This window comes from Hippocampus bargibanti, linkage group LG03 (assembly GCF_051943395.1).
Source record: "Hippocampus bargibanti isolate YZ-2025 linkage group LG03, ASM5194339v1, whole genome shotgun sequence".
Classification (NCBI taxonomy): Eukaryota; Metazoa; Chordata; class Actinopteri; order Syngnathiformes; family Syngnathidae; genus Hippocampus; species Hippocampus bargibanti.
Genome location: NC_142736.1, coordinates 18,070,624 through 18,084,439, shown reverse-complemented (window position 1 = coordinate 18,084,439; position 13,816 = coordinate 18,070,624). Strand labels below are relative to the sequence as shown.

The 13,816-nt window shown below is 45.8% G+C and overlaps 1 protein-coding gene across 1 annotated transcript; it reads left to right on the top strand.

Moving 5' to 3' along the window:
• Positions 1-2,681: 2,681 nt before the first annotated feature.
• On the top strand, positions 2,682-5,552 carry LOC148900554 (E3 ubiquitin-protein ligase RNF128-like). Its single transcript, XM_088992363.1, has one exon. The coding sequence runs from the start codon at positions 3,087-3,089 to the stop codon at positions 4,164-4,166; it is 1,080 nt and encodes a 359-aa protein (XP_088848489.1). The 5' UTR covers positions 2,682-3,086; the 3' UTR covers positions 4,167-5,552.
• Positions 5,553-13,816: the final 8,264 nt, after the last annotated feature.

The following is a 13,816-nucleotide window of genomic DNA, read 5'->3' as shown; positions in this document are numbered from 1 at the left end:
GTTGGGATTAATCCACGGTTTGTTGTTGGAAAAACACCGCACAGCCCTGGTGGGTACGCTGTTTTTTTCACAAAAGTTTATGTAGTCGGTGATGGGGTCGGTGAGTGAATCAATGTCCTCCCCATGAATCTCAGTGAAGACCTCCCACCTGGTTGTGTCAAAGCAGTCCCACAGAGCTTCTTCAGCTTCTGTGGACCATCTTCTGACCATGCGGGTCACAGCTGGTTGCCTCTGGACAAGGGGTTTGTACACAGGCTGGAGATACACCATATTGTGGTCTGCTCTTCCGAGAGAGGGGAGAGGGGATGTTTGTACGCATCCTTGGCAGTTGAATAGAATAATCTTATTAGTTAACATTATGCTAAAATACAAGAAAATGAACAATTCATTTTTGTCATTTCTTAACTTACTAATCATTTTGACTTGCAGACTTGAAGTCTTTCAAGCGGTCACGGCAGGTTGTAAATACTAAAAACCGAAATTTGCAAAACAATAAAGATTAGTTATGAGTGAAAATGACCAGGAAAATGAATGAATGTTTATCAAAGCAATTGTAGCAGTGATATTCTGTATTGATTTACTCACCTACGAGTGTTTGGGATGTTTTAAGATGCGCATTAATTTACAGGATGTACTTTTCATCAATGAAAAAAAACTTGATTTAAGATTATTTCTGGTGGATACAAATTTCTTCCATTATATTGTGTTTGTGATTTGTTATTTTAGAAAGAGCAAGCATGTTATTGTTTTAATGAATTTGATACTGTTGGGCATCTTTTTGACGTCCATTCTCAAATTCCATTAGACAAATCCAAAGTTATTTGCCAGTTATTTGAGAATTAAAGTTATTGTTTGTTTGTTTTGTTTTATTGAATACCAATTGACACGTGGTCAGGTATTTATTTGCAGTTTTACTTTTATTCGAATTATATTAACCCCAAATAATCCCTAAGTATGATTCATGTATTTTCTGCCCATCACACAGTTATCCAAAAATGTGTACGGCCACCATATAAAATACTTCATTTTTATTTCCTTTTGTTTTCTTTTCAAATTCCAGGGCACCCCCCCACCCCCGCCCAGAACCCCCTCCCCCAATCAATTTACAAGTAATTAAAGTGCATTAAACATTAACTGCCAACGAGCCTGATATCACACAACATTAAAATAAAAATAAACAAGTGCCCTGCATGTCACAACCTACTAGAAGCAGATACATGTATGTTTTTGGGTCGATTTTATCATTCCACGTTGTGAAAGTGTTTCTAATGTTGTTGCATAGCAGTTTGCAAGAATGCATCAGCACTTTGATATTGGCCCGAGAGAAGTGGGCGGAATCTGGCTGTATTCTTATCAACAAAAACAATTCAGTAATAATTAACTGTGGGCGTGGTTGCTCTTTGTCAAGGGCTTGCACCAGACACTTTAGACAGAAGGTGGCAGTGTTACTTGAGAAAACACTTGTTCGTTTGAATTCGCCTCATTCATAATGTCCTCACGTGAAAAGAAAATCACTTTACAGCATGCTATTTGTCCGCATGTCACGCTGATATGCATCAAGTGTATTCTCTGGTTCCAAAGCCCAAGTCATGAGAGAGCTGCTACCCCAACGATGAACATGTACAATATCCATATTCATTCACTATTATGGATTCAGTGGATGGGGGATGGTGCACTGAAAACATTATTTGTTGACTGATAAGAATGAATGTTGTCTCCCAGCCGTTCAAAGGTGACTATTTCAGGAATTCACTGGTCACAACTTCCCAATTGTTCTTGTTCGCAAGAAATGTCAGAAATGATATACTGACACATATTGACTTAAATCTGGCCTTTGGATAAAAGATTTAACAGTGTTCTATTGAGGTTGGTGTGATCCAGTTTAGTGATTGCGACTTGCAGAATACTTGGTCTCCATCTTGTCATTGGAAGCGTCTCTTATTCTGTGTGTGTGTGTGTGTGTGTGTGTGTGTGTGTGTGTGTGTGTGTGTGTGTGTGTGTGTGTGTGTGTGTGTGTGTGTGTGTGTGTGTGTGTGTGTGTGTGTGTGCGTACGTGCGTGCGTGTGTGTGCGTGTGTGCGTGCGTGCGTGCGTGCGTGCGTGCGTGTGTGTGTGTGTGTGTGTGTGCGTGCGTGTCTGTGCTTTCACTTGTGTGTAAGCAGATCCACTGGAAATGTTTGACATTACTGTACTCAGTCCCTCCCCTTTGTGTCAGGCATTGCAGCCCTATAGGAAGTATAGGGCTGCTTTATAAAATATACTTGAGTAGATAAAATGTACTTTGTGTCCACTTTGCATGCTAAAATTGGAACTGATTAAGACTGTCAGTATGATATCTTTTGTGAAGTATACTTGTGTGAAGTTTATAAAATGTACTCATTAAAAAGTATACTTAAAGTATACTGTCTCTTGAATAAACATTTATTTTTGTTCAGGGAGAGCTTTTAGTTCAGTATCTATAGCTATTTAAACAGTCATGTTTACTCTCCTTTAGTGACTTTTACAACATGTTGAAGTTATGTATTCCGGCCTGAGACAATTTACTCAAAACACCGTAAACAAATTCTACCTCTTTTTACAGAACTCACCTCCACCACAAAAACAGGGAAGGAAACAGGCCAAACCAGAATAACCAGTTGAGTTGCTTTGCTCACAGTTACACAAGCAAAAGTCAGCCGCTTTTATGACTCAAACGCAACAGCGTTGCGCTTCGGACCCAGGTCCTTAAAATTGTCCTTATCGCACGCTTATCTCTTGGTGTAATTGCTATCTTGGCAGTAGGAACTGTGTAGATGAGTGCTTTTGGTGTACTTCAACTTGTTGAATAGCAGGATCCTATACGCTGTGCGAAAAGTGTGCAGCGTTCAAGGTTCAGGAAGATAAGGAGAGGTGAACGGCTGACGCGTAGCTCGTGTTATGTTACCCAAAAGGCTCGTATCAGATTACTGTTGGCAGCAGGTAGGGTGAAACCAGAGCTGTATTTTGATCGCCGTGCCTCCAGCAAGCAGGAACCGGCGACTGGAAAAAAGAAGCTAGAGAGCCTAGCCCTGCGCTTCTTTTGTTTTGAACTGGAAGAAGAGCGTTACCATGGGTAAGAAGACACAACGCAGCCTGTGGCTTCTGCTGTGTTTGTCTGGACTCGTTCACCGTTCGGCTGCTCTGGTTTTTTGGACCGCTGTGGTGGAAATCAACTATGTCATCAGCCCCAACAAGACTGTGGACAAAGACTGTGAGTGTGGAGTGTTTGGACGCAACTCTCCGCTGGGCCAAGCCGCGGGTGTCGTCGTGATTCCCAGGGGGGACCCCAAAGGCTGTGGCCCAGATCCCGTGTACAACGTCAGCAGCTTCCCCTGGATTGCGCTCACAAAAAGGGGAAACTGCACTTTCAGCCAAAAGATCAATGCCGCCAAACGTCAAGGAGCGGCCGCCGTGGTGGTGTACAACGTGGATGGCAGCGGCAACGGCACGGCTCACATGGCGCACTCAGACGCTCTGGAAATTATCTCCATCATGATCGGCAACATTCAAGGCATGGAGATCGCCGGCTTGGTGCAGAACGGAACCCAAGTGCGGATGATCATCGACGCGGGCAGCCCCCACGGCCCCTGGATGGACACCTACTGGCTTTACTTCATGTCCATCGCCTTCTTCATCGTGACAGCTGCCTCGGTGGCCTACTTCTTGTTTATCTCGGCCAACCGCCTCTATAACATGCGCATGCACCGGCGAGCGGAGAGGAGGCTAAAATCTGAGGCCAGGAAGGCCATTGGGCGCCTGCAAGTGCGCACACTGAAGCGAGACGACGAAGAGACAATGAGCGAATCTCACATGTGCGCCGTGTGCATTGAGTCGTACAAGGCGGGTGAGGTGGTGACTGTGCTGACGTGTGACCACATTTTCCATAAAACCTGCATCGAACCATGGCTGCTGGAGAAAAGGACCTGTCCCATGTGCAAATGTGACATCCTCAAGGCTCTGGGAGTGGAGGCGGACGAGAAGGACAGCATTTCTCAAGCTTTGCCACAAGAGATCACCGTCGTCACAGTGACGGGTGGGGAAGCCATGTACGAGGTCCCGCTCACTGACCCACTGAACTTTGACCCCGAGGGACAGCAGACTCACTACGACAACGGGGCCTTTGAGGGCGAAGCTGCTCGAGGACAATGACATCACCGCGACAAAGGGAAAATTCAGTAAAATGATCGGGTTAAAAATCAATACGCTTTGTTATTGGATGAATGCACGTGATCATTGGAATGCAGTGAACCCCCTGCAAATCTGCAAATAAGTGACTTCCTCACTATAAAAGGTTTGTAAATATCGATAGCTGCCACAAGATGGTGGCAAAGCTCTATTAATGTCGAATGGAAATTCCTCAGACATCAACTCACTTCAACACACGTCCTTGACACTGTTACTGCTATGGCCTGACCACCTTTTCAGCGAGCAATGGAGGGTCACTCCCCTAATAATTGGTACATTCGCAAATATGCAGGGCTTCACTGTAACCTCGCAGATTCACTTAACACTGCTGCACCTTGTGTAATTAGCTGGGATGCCGATTCAGGGTGTGCTCACAAAGTCCAGGAAAAATGAGTAAGCTGAGTCATGTCGAGGCGAGCGCAGGTTCAGTTTCGCCTCGATCACATCACAAGCGAGTCACGATTGTCAAACAAGGAAGTATGACACAAAACTGGCTCTCTTTGCTGGCCAAAATCTGCCTTCCAAATGTAACCTTTTGAAGAATAAGAACAAGAAATATACGGCATGTGTGACGCTTATTCTTGTTCTTATTTACTATTAACATGGCAACCACACGTTGGGTTGTCAAGCTGGATTTGCCACCGCAAGCCGGTGAACACACCCTTGGCTACGTGACACATTGCACCGTGTTGAGTGGGCCACATCACCCCAGGGGCTTCGTTCTGGGCCTCCTTATGAATACGAACCACAGATAACGTTTTCATGTTAGCGCATATCAACTACATGTTCTTCCTTGTTGATTCTGTTCAGCTTGGATTTAGAAGTGGGCAGTCCCACTGTAATAAACGCCAGCAATAAATGTCCAAAGTAGATTTGACATCTGTGATAATGGTTATTGTGTATTTGCTTGTTGGGGAGGGGTTATCCTTTAAGTGTACTTCTTTTGAAAAATACACTGCACACACTGAGATTTGTTATCATGTCGGTGACACTTGTTTATATTGCAATTCATTCCAAAGTGCGTTTGTGAATATACACAAACGCACTTTGGAATGAATTGAATCCCCGACTGTATCTTTCAACAATTTCTCATCTGGCTACTTTTTGGGACAGGGTAGAGATAAATGCAACAAATGTGATTAAAGGCATCCTCCCACGGTGGAAAGAAAGCTGATATCAGTTTACCCTTGGGTTTGTGTTGTGAGCATCGTGCTCTTTCCATATTTTTGTATTCTGAATCACGTTGTTAGAGATTTTAGAAGTCTTAAATCATTCTGTAACAATGACTGTCATTTCTTGTATGAAATCACATTGATGCGTATCGTAATGCAATAAATCCCTCAAAATGAGGCTGATGAATAAATGAGTTGGAGAATTTGTGTGTGTGTGTGTGTGTGTGTGTGTGTGTGTGTGTGTGTGTGTGTGTGTGTGTGTGTGTGTGTGCGTGCGTGTGTGTGTGTGTGTGTGAGCGCTTGTGTGTTTGCCGTATGTTTAAGCAGCCCCACAACATTAGGTACACTATGACAACATGGAATGATAAAATCGACCAAATAAGAAAAAACATACACATCTATCACCGCTTATATTATTTTGGGTTGTTCGTTTGTTTTTCGGCAGGTGAAGTACTGTATTTGTAAATTAATTGGGGAGTGATGTGGGGGGCTGCCCTGGAATCTAAAAAGAAAACAATATGAAATAAAAATGAAGTACTTTATATGATGGCCGTACACGTTTTGGATAACCGTGTGATGGGTAGAAAATACATATATCATACATACTTATTGTTATTTGGGGTTAATATGATTCAAGTAAAAGTAAAAGTGCAAATAAATACCCGAACACGTGCCAATTGGCATTAAGTAAAACAAAACAAGGAATAAAAAACTAACTCTCAAATAACTGCCAAATAACATCTGATTTGTCTCGTGGAATGTGAGAGTGAACATCAAACAAATGCCCAAAAGTATCAGATTCATTAAAACAATGAAACGTTTGCTCTTTCTAAAATAACAAAGCAAAGCACAATATCATGGAAGAAATATGTAGCCACTACAAATGATATTACATCAACTTTTTTTTGTTTTCATTCATGAAAAGTAGATCCTGTAAATTACAATGACTCTTTCACTGCCATTTCCAAATTTATTCGAGAATTTAAAATTATGATGTGGAGCGCCATTCCAGAATGTGTTCGGGTTTTGGTTTTTCGTGCCGGTAAAGCGGTGTTCAGACCTCTGGCAATATTTTCCCTCCCAAGATGGGGCAGCATTTGCCTCTTGTACAGACGCCTCCATTTCAAGCTGAGATAACTCCAGACCCATATGTGACGGGTGTCACAACAGTGACTGTCTTCATCTCCACGATGCTGCTGTATTAATGAAGACGAGACGCGTGGATGTGTCTTTTTATTTCTTTTATTTCTGCAACACAGTATGGCAGAAGGGATGGGTGAAGTCGCATGGGTTTCGTCTTGTGATTAACCTGAATCTCCTCGAGATTGTTCTCAAATGCAAAACATTGTAGATAACAAAACAGAATTAACAACGTGTGATCGTATAGTGGTTATTTACAGAAAAAGAGAATACAACACAAGTTCACTGTTATTTACAAGATGTCCCTGAACGCATCATGGGCGGAGACTCAGCAGAACACGCGGTGCGCTTGTAATGGCTGGCGCACAGTTCAACCAGCCACGGACACTCACGGGCAAATGAGACACGACACAAGAAACTAAATATTGTTCAATAAAAACGAAATGAAACAATTATTACCTGCAACACAGTATGGCAGAAGGGATGGGTGAAGTCGCATGGGTTTCGTCTTGTGATTAACTGCGATAGAAAAGCGCATATTCCTAAATTCCACTCGACAAAACGTGAAGTAAATAATGACACAAAAAGTAATCTGAACTCGAAATGAATAAGGGAACTAATTAGATAACACTAGACAGTAAAAAAGGGGAAACAAAATAAGATATTGTCATGAAAATGCGCGTTAATCAAGACCAACAGAAAATTGCGACTCACCCTGAATCTCCTCGAGATTGTTCTGGAAACTATGGGCGGGACATAGTGCCACACTGTGCGCCGTTGCGTCACTTCCTTCATAATTTAATAATCTAAGTGCACAACTCCGTTACATACACCCCCCTTAAATTATGCAGAAGTGAGGCAACATACACACGGAAGACAACAGAAAGACCAACAGGCACAATAGACAAGGTTATCGGGCAAGGATGTACGAGGAAGTCAATCATAGGAATTCTTCTTTCAGAAGTGTGAAGGAATAGGGTGGTTCAAAACCCATCCTATCACAGACTAGTAGAAATGCCATTTACATTTCACAAAACAGCACATAACTACACCCGTTACTGAGAAGCCATAAAGATAATGGCGACAATTGGCACACAGCACAAACCCCCAAAAAAAAAATCAAATGGTCATATTAAACCCACATTAATGTTGGCATCCCGACTCTCTGATAGGACATTTCACATATCAGCCTGTCAGGGGGTTTAACTGTCCTACCACATCTCGTGAAATTGATGGGGCCCTGTGTGTCTTGTGGTTGTGTGCAAATTACCGCCTCAAGTTCAGTCTCATCTGGGGGTGAGTTAGGGGTCGAACGTGCTATGTCAAACACCGGGTCTGTGGAAAGTTCAGTCTGTGTGTGGATATCATGGCCTGCTGACAGACTTCTCTCACTGACATCCCCTCGACATGCATCGGCGGAATCATGCTCTGAAGAGAAGTGCTCATGTTCCTCTGTCTGAGCTGGAGAATGCATGACCCAGTTCTCAGTGCGCAGCTGAGTGTCCTCCTGATCATCAGGGACTGAGCTTTTGTCACTCCCACAATGTGCGTCCATCTCTGACCCCTCTGAACACGAACCAGGCTCCACCGGCCCAGAGAATGTCAAGAAGTCAACCGGGAGCAGTAAGTTCCTGTGTACGACCTTCTCTCTGCCTGTGGCATCATCTCGGATCCTGTACACATTGATCAACGGCTTCACAGACACCACGTCATAAGGGGTTGACTCCCAACGATCCGCAACCTTCCGCTTGCCCTTCTCGCCTCGATTGGCTAGTAGCACCTTGTCACCAACAGCCAATGGCGACCCCTTGACTTTGCGGTTGTAGATCTGGGCGTGGCGGGTCTGTTCCTTGGCTGCATGCTGTTGAGCAATTTGCACGGCTTCAGAAAGGTCTCTCTTCAAGGTGCTCACAAACTCATTGTGACTGACAACATTGGCGTTCTCCAAGACATGATGGAACATGATGTCAATGGGCAAGCGAGGGACACGTCCAAACATCAAATAGAATGGCGCAAAGCCCGTCGTCTCATGTACTGTGCAGTTGTAGCAGAAAGTCAACATATTCAACATTTGTGGCCATTTGGACCTAGACTTTGGGGGAAGTGTTCTGATCATCCCTCCAAGGGTCCGGTTGAATCTTTCTGCGATGCCATTACCCATGGGATGATACGGTGTTGTGTGGGACTTATGCACCCCTGCCATCTCAAGAAGATCCTTGATGAGTCTACTCTCAAAGTTGGCTCCCTGATCCGAATGGATCCTTTTGGGGAACCCATAAATGCAGAAGAACTTGTCCCACAGGCAGCGGGCAACTTGCTTTGCTGATTGGTTCCTGCAGGGGAAGGCGAGAGCCAACTTTGAGAAGTGGTCGGTGACGACGAGGACATCGGTGGTTTTCTTGTCGCCAGACTCTGCTGTCCAAAAATCAATGCATACCAGTTCCATTGGAGCCGAAGTGCGGATGTTCTCCAGGGGTGCCCGGGCGTCTGGCTCGGGGGTCTTACCCAAGATGCACCTCTGGCACTGCCTTACATGTTTTGTAATGTCTTTCTCCATCCCTGTCCAAAAGAACCGTTCACTAGCCAAGGAGAGTGTCCGAGAACAGCCCTGATGACCAGCCGCGTCATGCACACCATGTAGGACTTGGTGTTTCAGAGACCCAGGTATGACGAACTGAAAGACTCTTCTGTTCATGTGGCGATCTTTCCTTACTCTGTAAAGAGTCCCGTCACGAACTTTCAGCTTCTTCCAGTGCCTCAGCAACAAAAGAACACAGCTCGTCTCAGCTGCTCTTTCATGTTTGGTAGGTCTCATATGTCGCTGCACATAGAACATGACTCGGCTGACTGTTGAATCTTGGTGCTGCAGGTCACGTAACTGACTATGGGGAATGACAATGGAAGGGTCTTCTTCAGGTAGCTGTAGTGACAATGGGGTTGCTCCAGGGAGTCGAGAGGTCCCGCCAGTCTGATGGACGTCTAAAACTGCAGACACCTCCTGCGCATCAATTGCACTTCCAGAAGACTGATCAGGAGCTTCTCCCTGGGAAACTTCTCCATCATGATCACCAGCCATGTGGACAGCCTGACAGTTGGTGGTGAAACGGAAAGCATCCTGTACAGTCTCATTCACGACCCCTTGGACTCCATTGAGTAGGTATTGGTAGGGTTCTTTCACCAGGCGATGGCTCACGCAAGACTGAACGAAGGGTTCTCGACTCAGTGCATCAGCCACTATGTTCTTGGGCCCTGGGACGTACTTCAAGTCAAAGTCATATGCTGCCAGCTTCGACACCCACCTCTGCTCGCAGGCATCTAGTTTGGGCTTCGTCAGGATATATGTCAAGGGGTTGTTGTCAGACCATGCAGTAAAATGTCTGCCTTTTAGCCAGTGGGAAAACTTGTCACATACGGCCCACTTTAAAGCAAGAAATTCGAGCCGATGTGCAGGGTAGTTCAATTGGGCTCGTGACAGCGTTTTACTCGCAAATGCCACTGGTCTCGCAACCTTGTCATCAGGCTGAAGCTGGGAGAGGACAGCTCCAATGCCGTCAAACGATGCATCGACTGCCAGGATGAAAGGTTTCTCAAAGTCAGGGTGGGCCAACGTTACACTGTTTGACAGATCGTGCTTCAGAGTCTCGAAGGCAGTTTGACATTCAGTGGTCCAGTCCGCCGGTGTCAACTTCACATGACTTGATGCATCCGATGTGGGTTTCGACCTGCGTCTGGCCTTACCACGGGTTTTCTGGCCTGAAAGGAGCTTGAAAAGGGGCTTGGCCTTGATGGAGCAGTCCTCAATGAAGTGCTGATAATACAACACCATTCCCAAGAAAGATCTAATTTTCTTCTGCGAGGGAGTGAGGCCATCACTGTCCATTAGGTCTGGTACCTGTACACTGTTTATCGCTTCCACCTTTTCAGGGTCTGTCCGTACCCCTGACTCTGAGACAACATGGCCAAGGAACTTCACAGATCTCCGAAGAAAGTGACACTTCTTCGGAGCAAGCCTCAGATTATGGTTCTTCAAGCGGGAGAAAACCATCTCCAATCGCTCAAGCGCAATCTCTTCTGTCGGACCAAAGACCATGAGATCGTCAAGATAGCACAGGAGGCTGGTGAAGTTCTTGTCCCCGAAAATGGAAAGCATCATCCGCATGAATGTAGCCGGGCTGTTCGAAAGGCCTTGTGGCATCCGGTTATATTCATGTAGGCCAAATGGGGACGAGAAGGCGGTGTACTTCTTATGGTCCTCAAACAGGGGCACATTATAAAATCCCGAGGTGAGGTCCATGGTGGAGAAGAAGACATTTCCTCCAAGTGCGGCAAGAGCGTCAGCCTGATGGGGCAATGGGTGAGCATCGCGCTGTGTCCTCGCATTTAGCCATCTGAAATCCGTGCAGATGCGCAACTCCCCATTCTTCTTCCACACTAAGACCAATGGAGATGCATATTCACTCGTGGATTTCCGAATAATGCCTTTTTCTTCCATCTCATTGAGAGTCATTCTCAGCTTTTCATATTGACTTGGTGGCACTCTTCGATAAGGCAGGCGGAATGGTCTCTCATCCACGAGGTGTATCTTGTGCACAAATTCAGAGGCCTCTCCACAGTCCATCCTGTTCCGTGAAAATACTGCTTCATATCTCTCAATGAGTTGGAAAAGTCTGTCCCTCCACGTATCGGAGACAGCACATGCATCCAAGTCCAGATCATGTAGTCCAAGCTTGTCCAGTGCTATTTTGATGTCTTCTTTGGACCTTGGCCTTGCGGTGGCATTCTGAACAGATTGGGACATAATTTGGATGTTGTCAGGTTCAGACAAGTCTTCTGTCGCAATGCAGGGAAATACATCTGCCAGCTTTGTGTTTCTTCTCAACACCACTTTTTCAGTCGAGGGGTTGATGACCCTCACTGGGAGCCATCCATCGCCCCACATCGGTGTGATAATCCGGCCAACCAGAATCTTCCTGGATCTGCACCTTGCTTGAGTTGGTTCAACTATGACCGTGCTGCCAACTGACATTGGTGCGCAGGCGGGAAGCTTAGCCCAAACAAGATGTTCACTCTCTGGTTGCAACATCACACATTGCTGCAACTTCAGCGTGCCAACTTTGTCAGGAATCGTTCCACCCCTCCATTTCTCTGTGTTGGAAAGCAGTGAGAAAAAGTGGTGGGAGTCATCATCAATCGAACTACCGGGCTCTGACATGAGCCGCCAATAGCCTTCAGTCTTCCGCATCAGGTGAAGGATTTTCTTAATGGCATTGCTGCCAAGAATTATGTCGTCGGTTTGTCCAGGCACCACAAACATGGGCACAGCTAGCTTGCAATTGTACACGACTATTTCCAAATCACATATGGCCGAAGGCGTCACCTGATGACCACCACATCCTACAATGACAACGTCATCTGCAGAGTAACGTTTGATGTTAGGGTTGCACACTAACAATCGTGCCATAGCCGACTCACTCAATGTGCAACCAGTAGAGCCGCTGTCAATCATTGCGGTCAGGGAAATGCCTGCGACAGTGGCAGTGGTGTAGAACAAGCTATCTGACTTCAGGACCTTGTGTGTGCCTTGGAAGATAACAGTCTTCTCCGTGGGGACACTGGAAGTGAGGGACTCTAATATCGAATCAAGATCATCTGTCGAACTGTTGGGAGGGTCATGAACTTCATCCGCATCATACTCCCTTGGATGCGGAGACATTAGTTTCCCGACAGTAGTGATCTTGTGGGCTGCACTTGTGTGGGGCAGTTGCGTCTGGAGTGATCAGGTGAAAAGCACAGAAAACAAAGTCTTTTTTTCGCGGCAGTGAATAAGCGCAGAATGGTCAGCGCTAGCACAGACAGCACATGGTAGCTTATTCAAACCGTCCACCATTGGAAGCCTTGACTTGCGTCTACCAGAGGCAGAGGGATTGTTAGCTCCTTGCAGCAAAACTCTTTCCAGCATGGAAATGACACGCTCAAGATTTGCGGAGTCGGGTGGCCTGGCTGAGTGGGATATTTTATCGTTGTCCTGACATGCTGTATTCTGAAGCATTTCACTTTTATTTACATGAATGGGTTGACTGTTCGCCGCAGCTGGAGTGGCAGTCCTGGGACTCATTTCTGTCTGGTACTCATCCAGGATGGCTTGGACCTCAACTGCCGACCATTTATCCACTGTTTTTGACCTAAATGTCATGGAAAGATCTTTGGATGGACAATTTTTAATAAACATCCGTGTTACGTCGAGGGAAGAACAGTCGAAATCTCTGCCCTGTTCTTTGAGACGATTGGTGGCAACTTCAGCTGCGTTGTTAAGCCTCAACCAGTAGTCATATGGGGCCTCCTTATCCCTGGGCAGCGTGGTGTAAAAGTCTGCTAGAGGGAGAGGTGAACAAGGGGCAGTAGAAAAATGCTTGCGAAGAAGGCTATAGATGGCATTTGGGTTCTGGGTTACATCAACTCCACTGTTTCTTGTGCTAACCTTGACAACATCTTTAGCTCTACCGCTGATGTTCATGAGGATTTCCTCTGCCTGATGCTCAGGAGCTACTTTTGCTCTCCTTATGTAGTTCCTCATTAGGTCTTCCCACTCATCTACATTCATTTGATCAGTGTGGTCACCCTTGAAAGTCGGGGGTTCGCGAACTTTCCTGTGCGGTAGTATCAGAACTTGTGATGAGTCAAGACTTTGTGTTGTTGTGTCAATGGGCGTGTCATGTGGGAATGAGGTGTTATGCATGGGGACGTTATGTGTTGGGCTGAGATGTGCAACAATGCTGTCTGCCAGCTGCTGGCCAATGTGTCTAATTATGTCACTCATCTGACCAACTACGTCAGGTGACTGGGGTAAGGGATCTGTCACTGGTGTGTCAGGAGTCTGTGCGCTCGTCTGAGATGTACTACACTGGGTCTGGGAAGGAACTCTGTCCCCACTAACATAAGTGGCCTCAGCTAGAACCTGCCCATTCCCCTCTACTACATCACTCTGGATGGGACTCCACACCTGTAACATGGTCGGGATGCCTCTACCTCTACCAATACACTTATTAAAAGGTGTGCTAAATGTCTCTTGGAAGGAGCTCATTCTCAAACTTCACAAAAAAAACTTACAGGAAAAAAAAAAAACACAACAATTGCAAAACAGCAGCTCAGACAATCAACACACAATTTAAAGAACGGGGTCGACACACCGTCCACCGAGTGATGGGATGAAGACACTGTGCAGCATCGCGGTCCCGGTCCGAAGTGGAGAGTCACTTGTGATCGACGGGTCACGGCACCAATGTGACGGGTGTCACAACAGTG

Coding starts and splice junctions, on each gene's coding strand:
- LOC148900554 (XM_088992363.1), top strand. CDS start 3,087: ATGGGTAAGAAGACACAACGCAGCCTGTGGCTTCTGCTGTGTTTGTCT.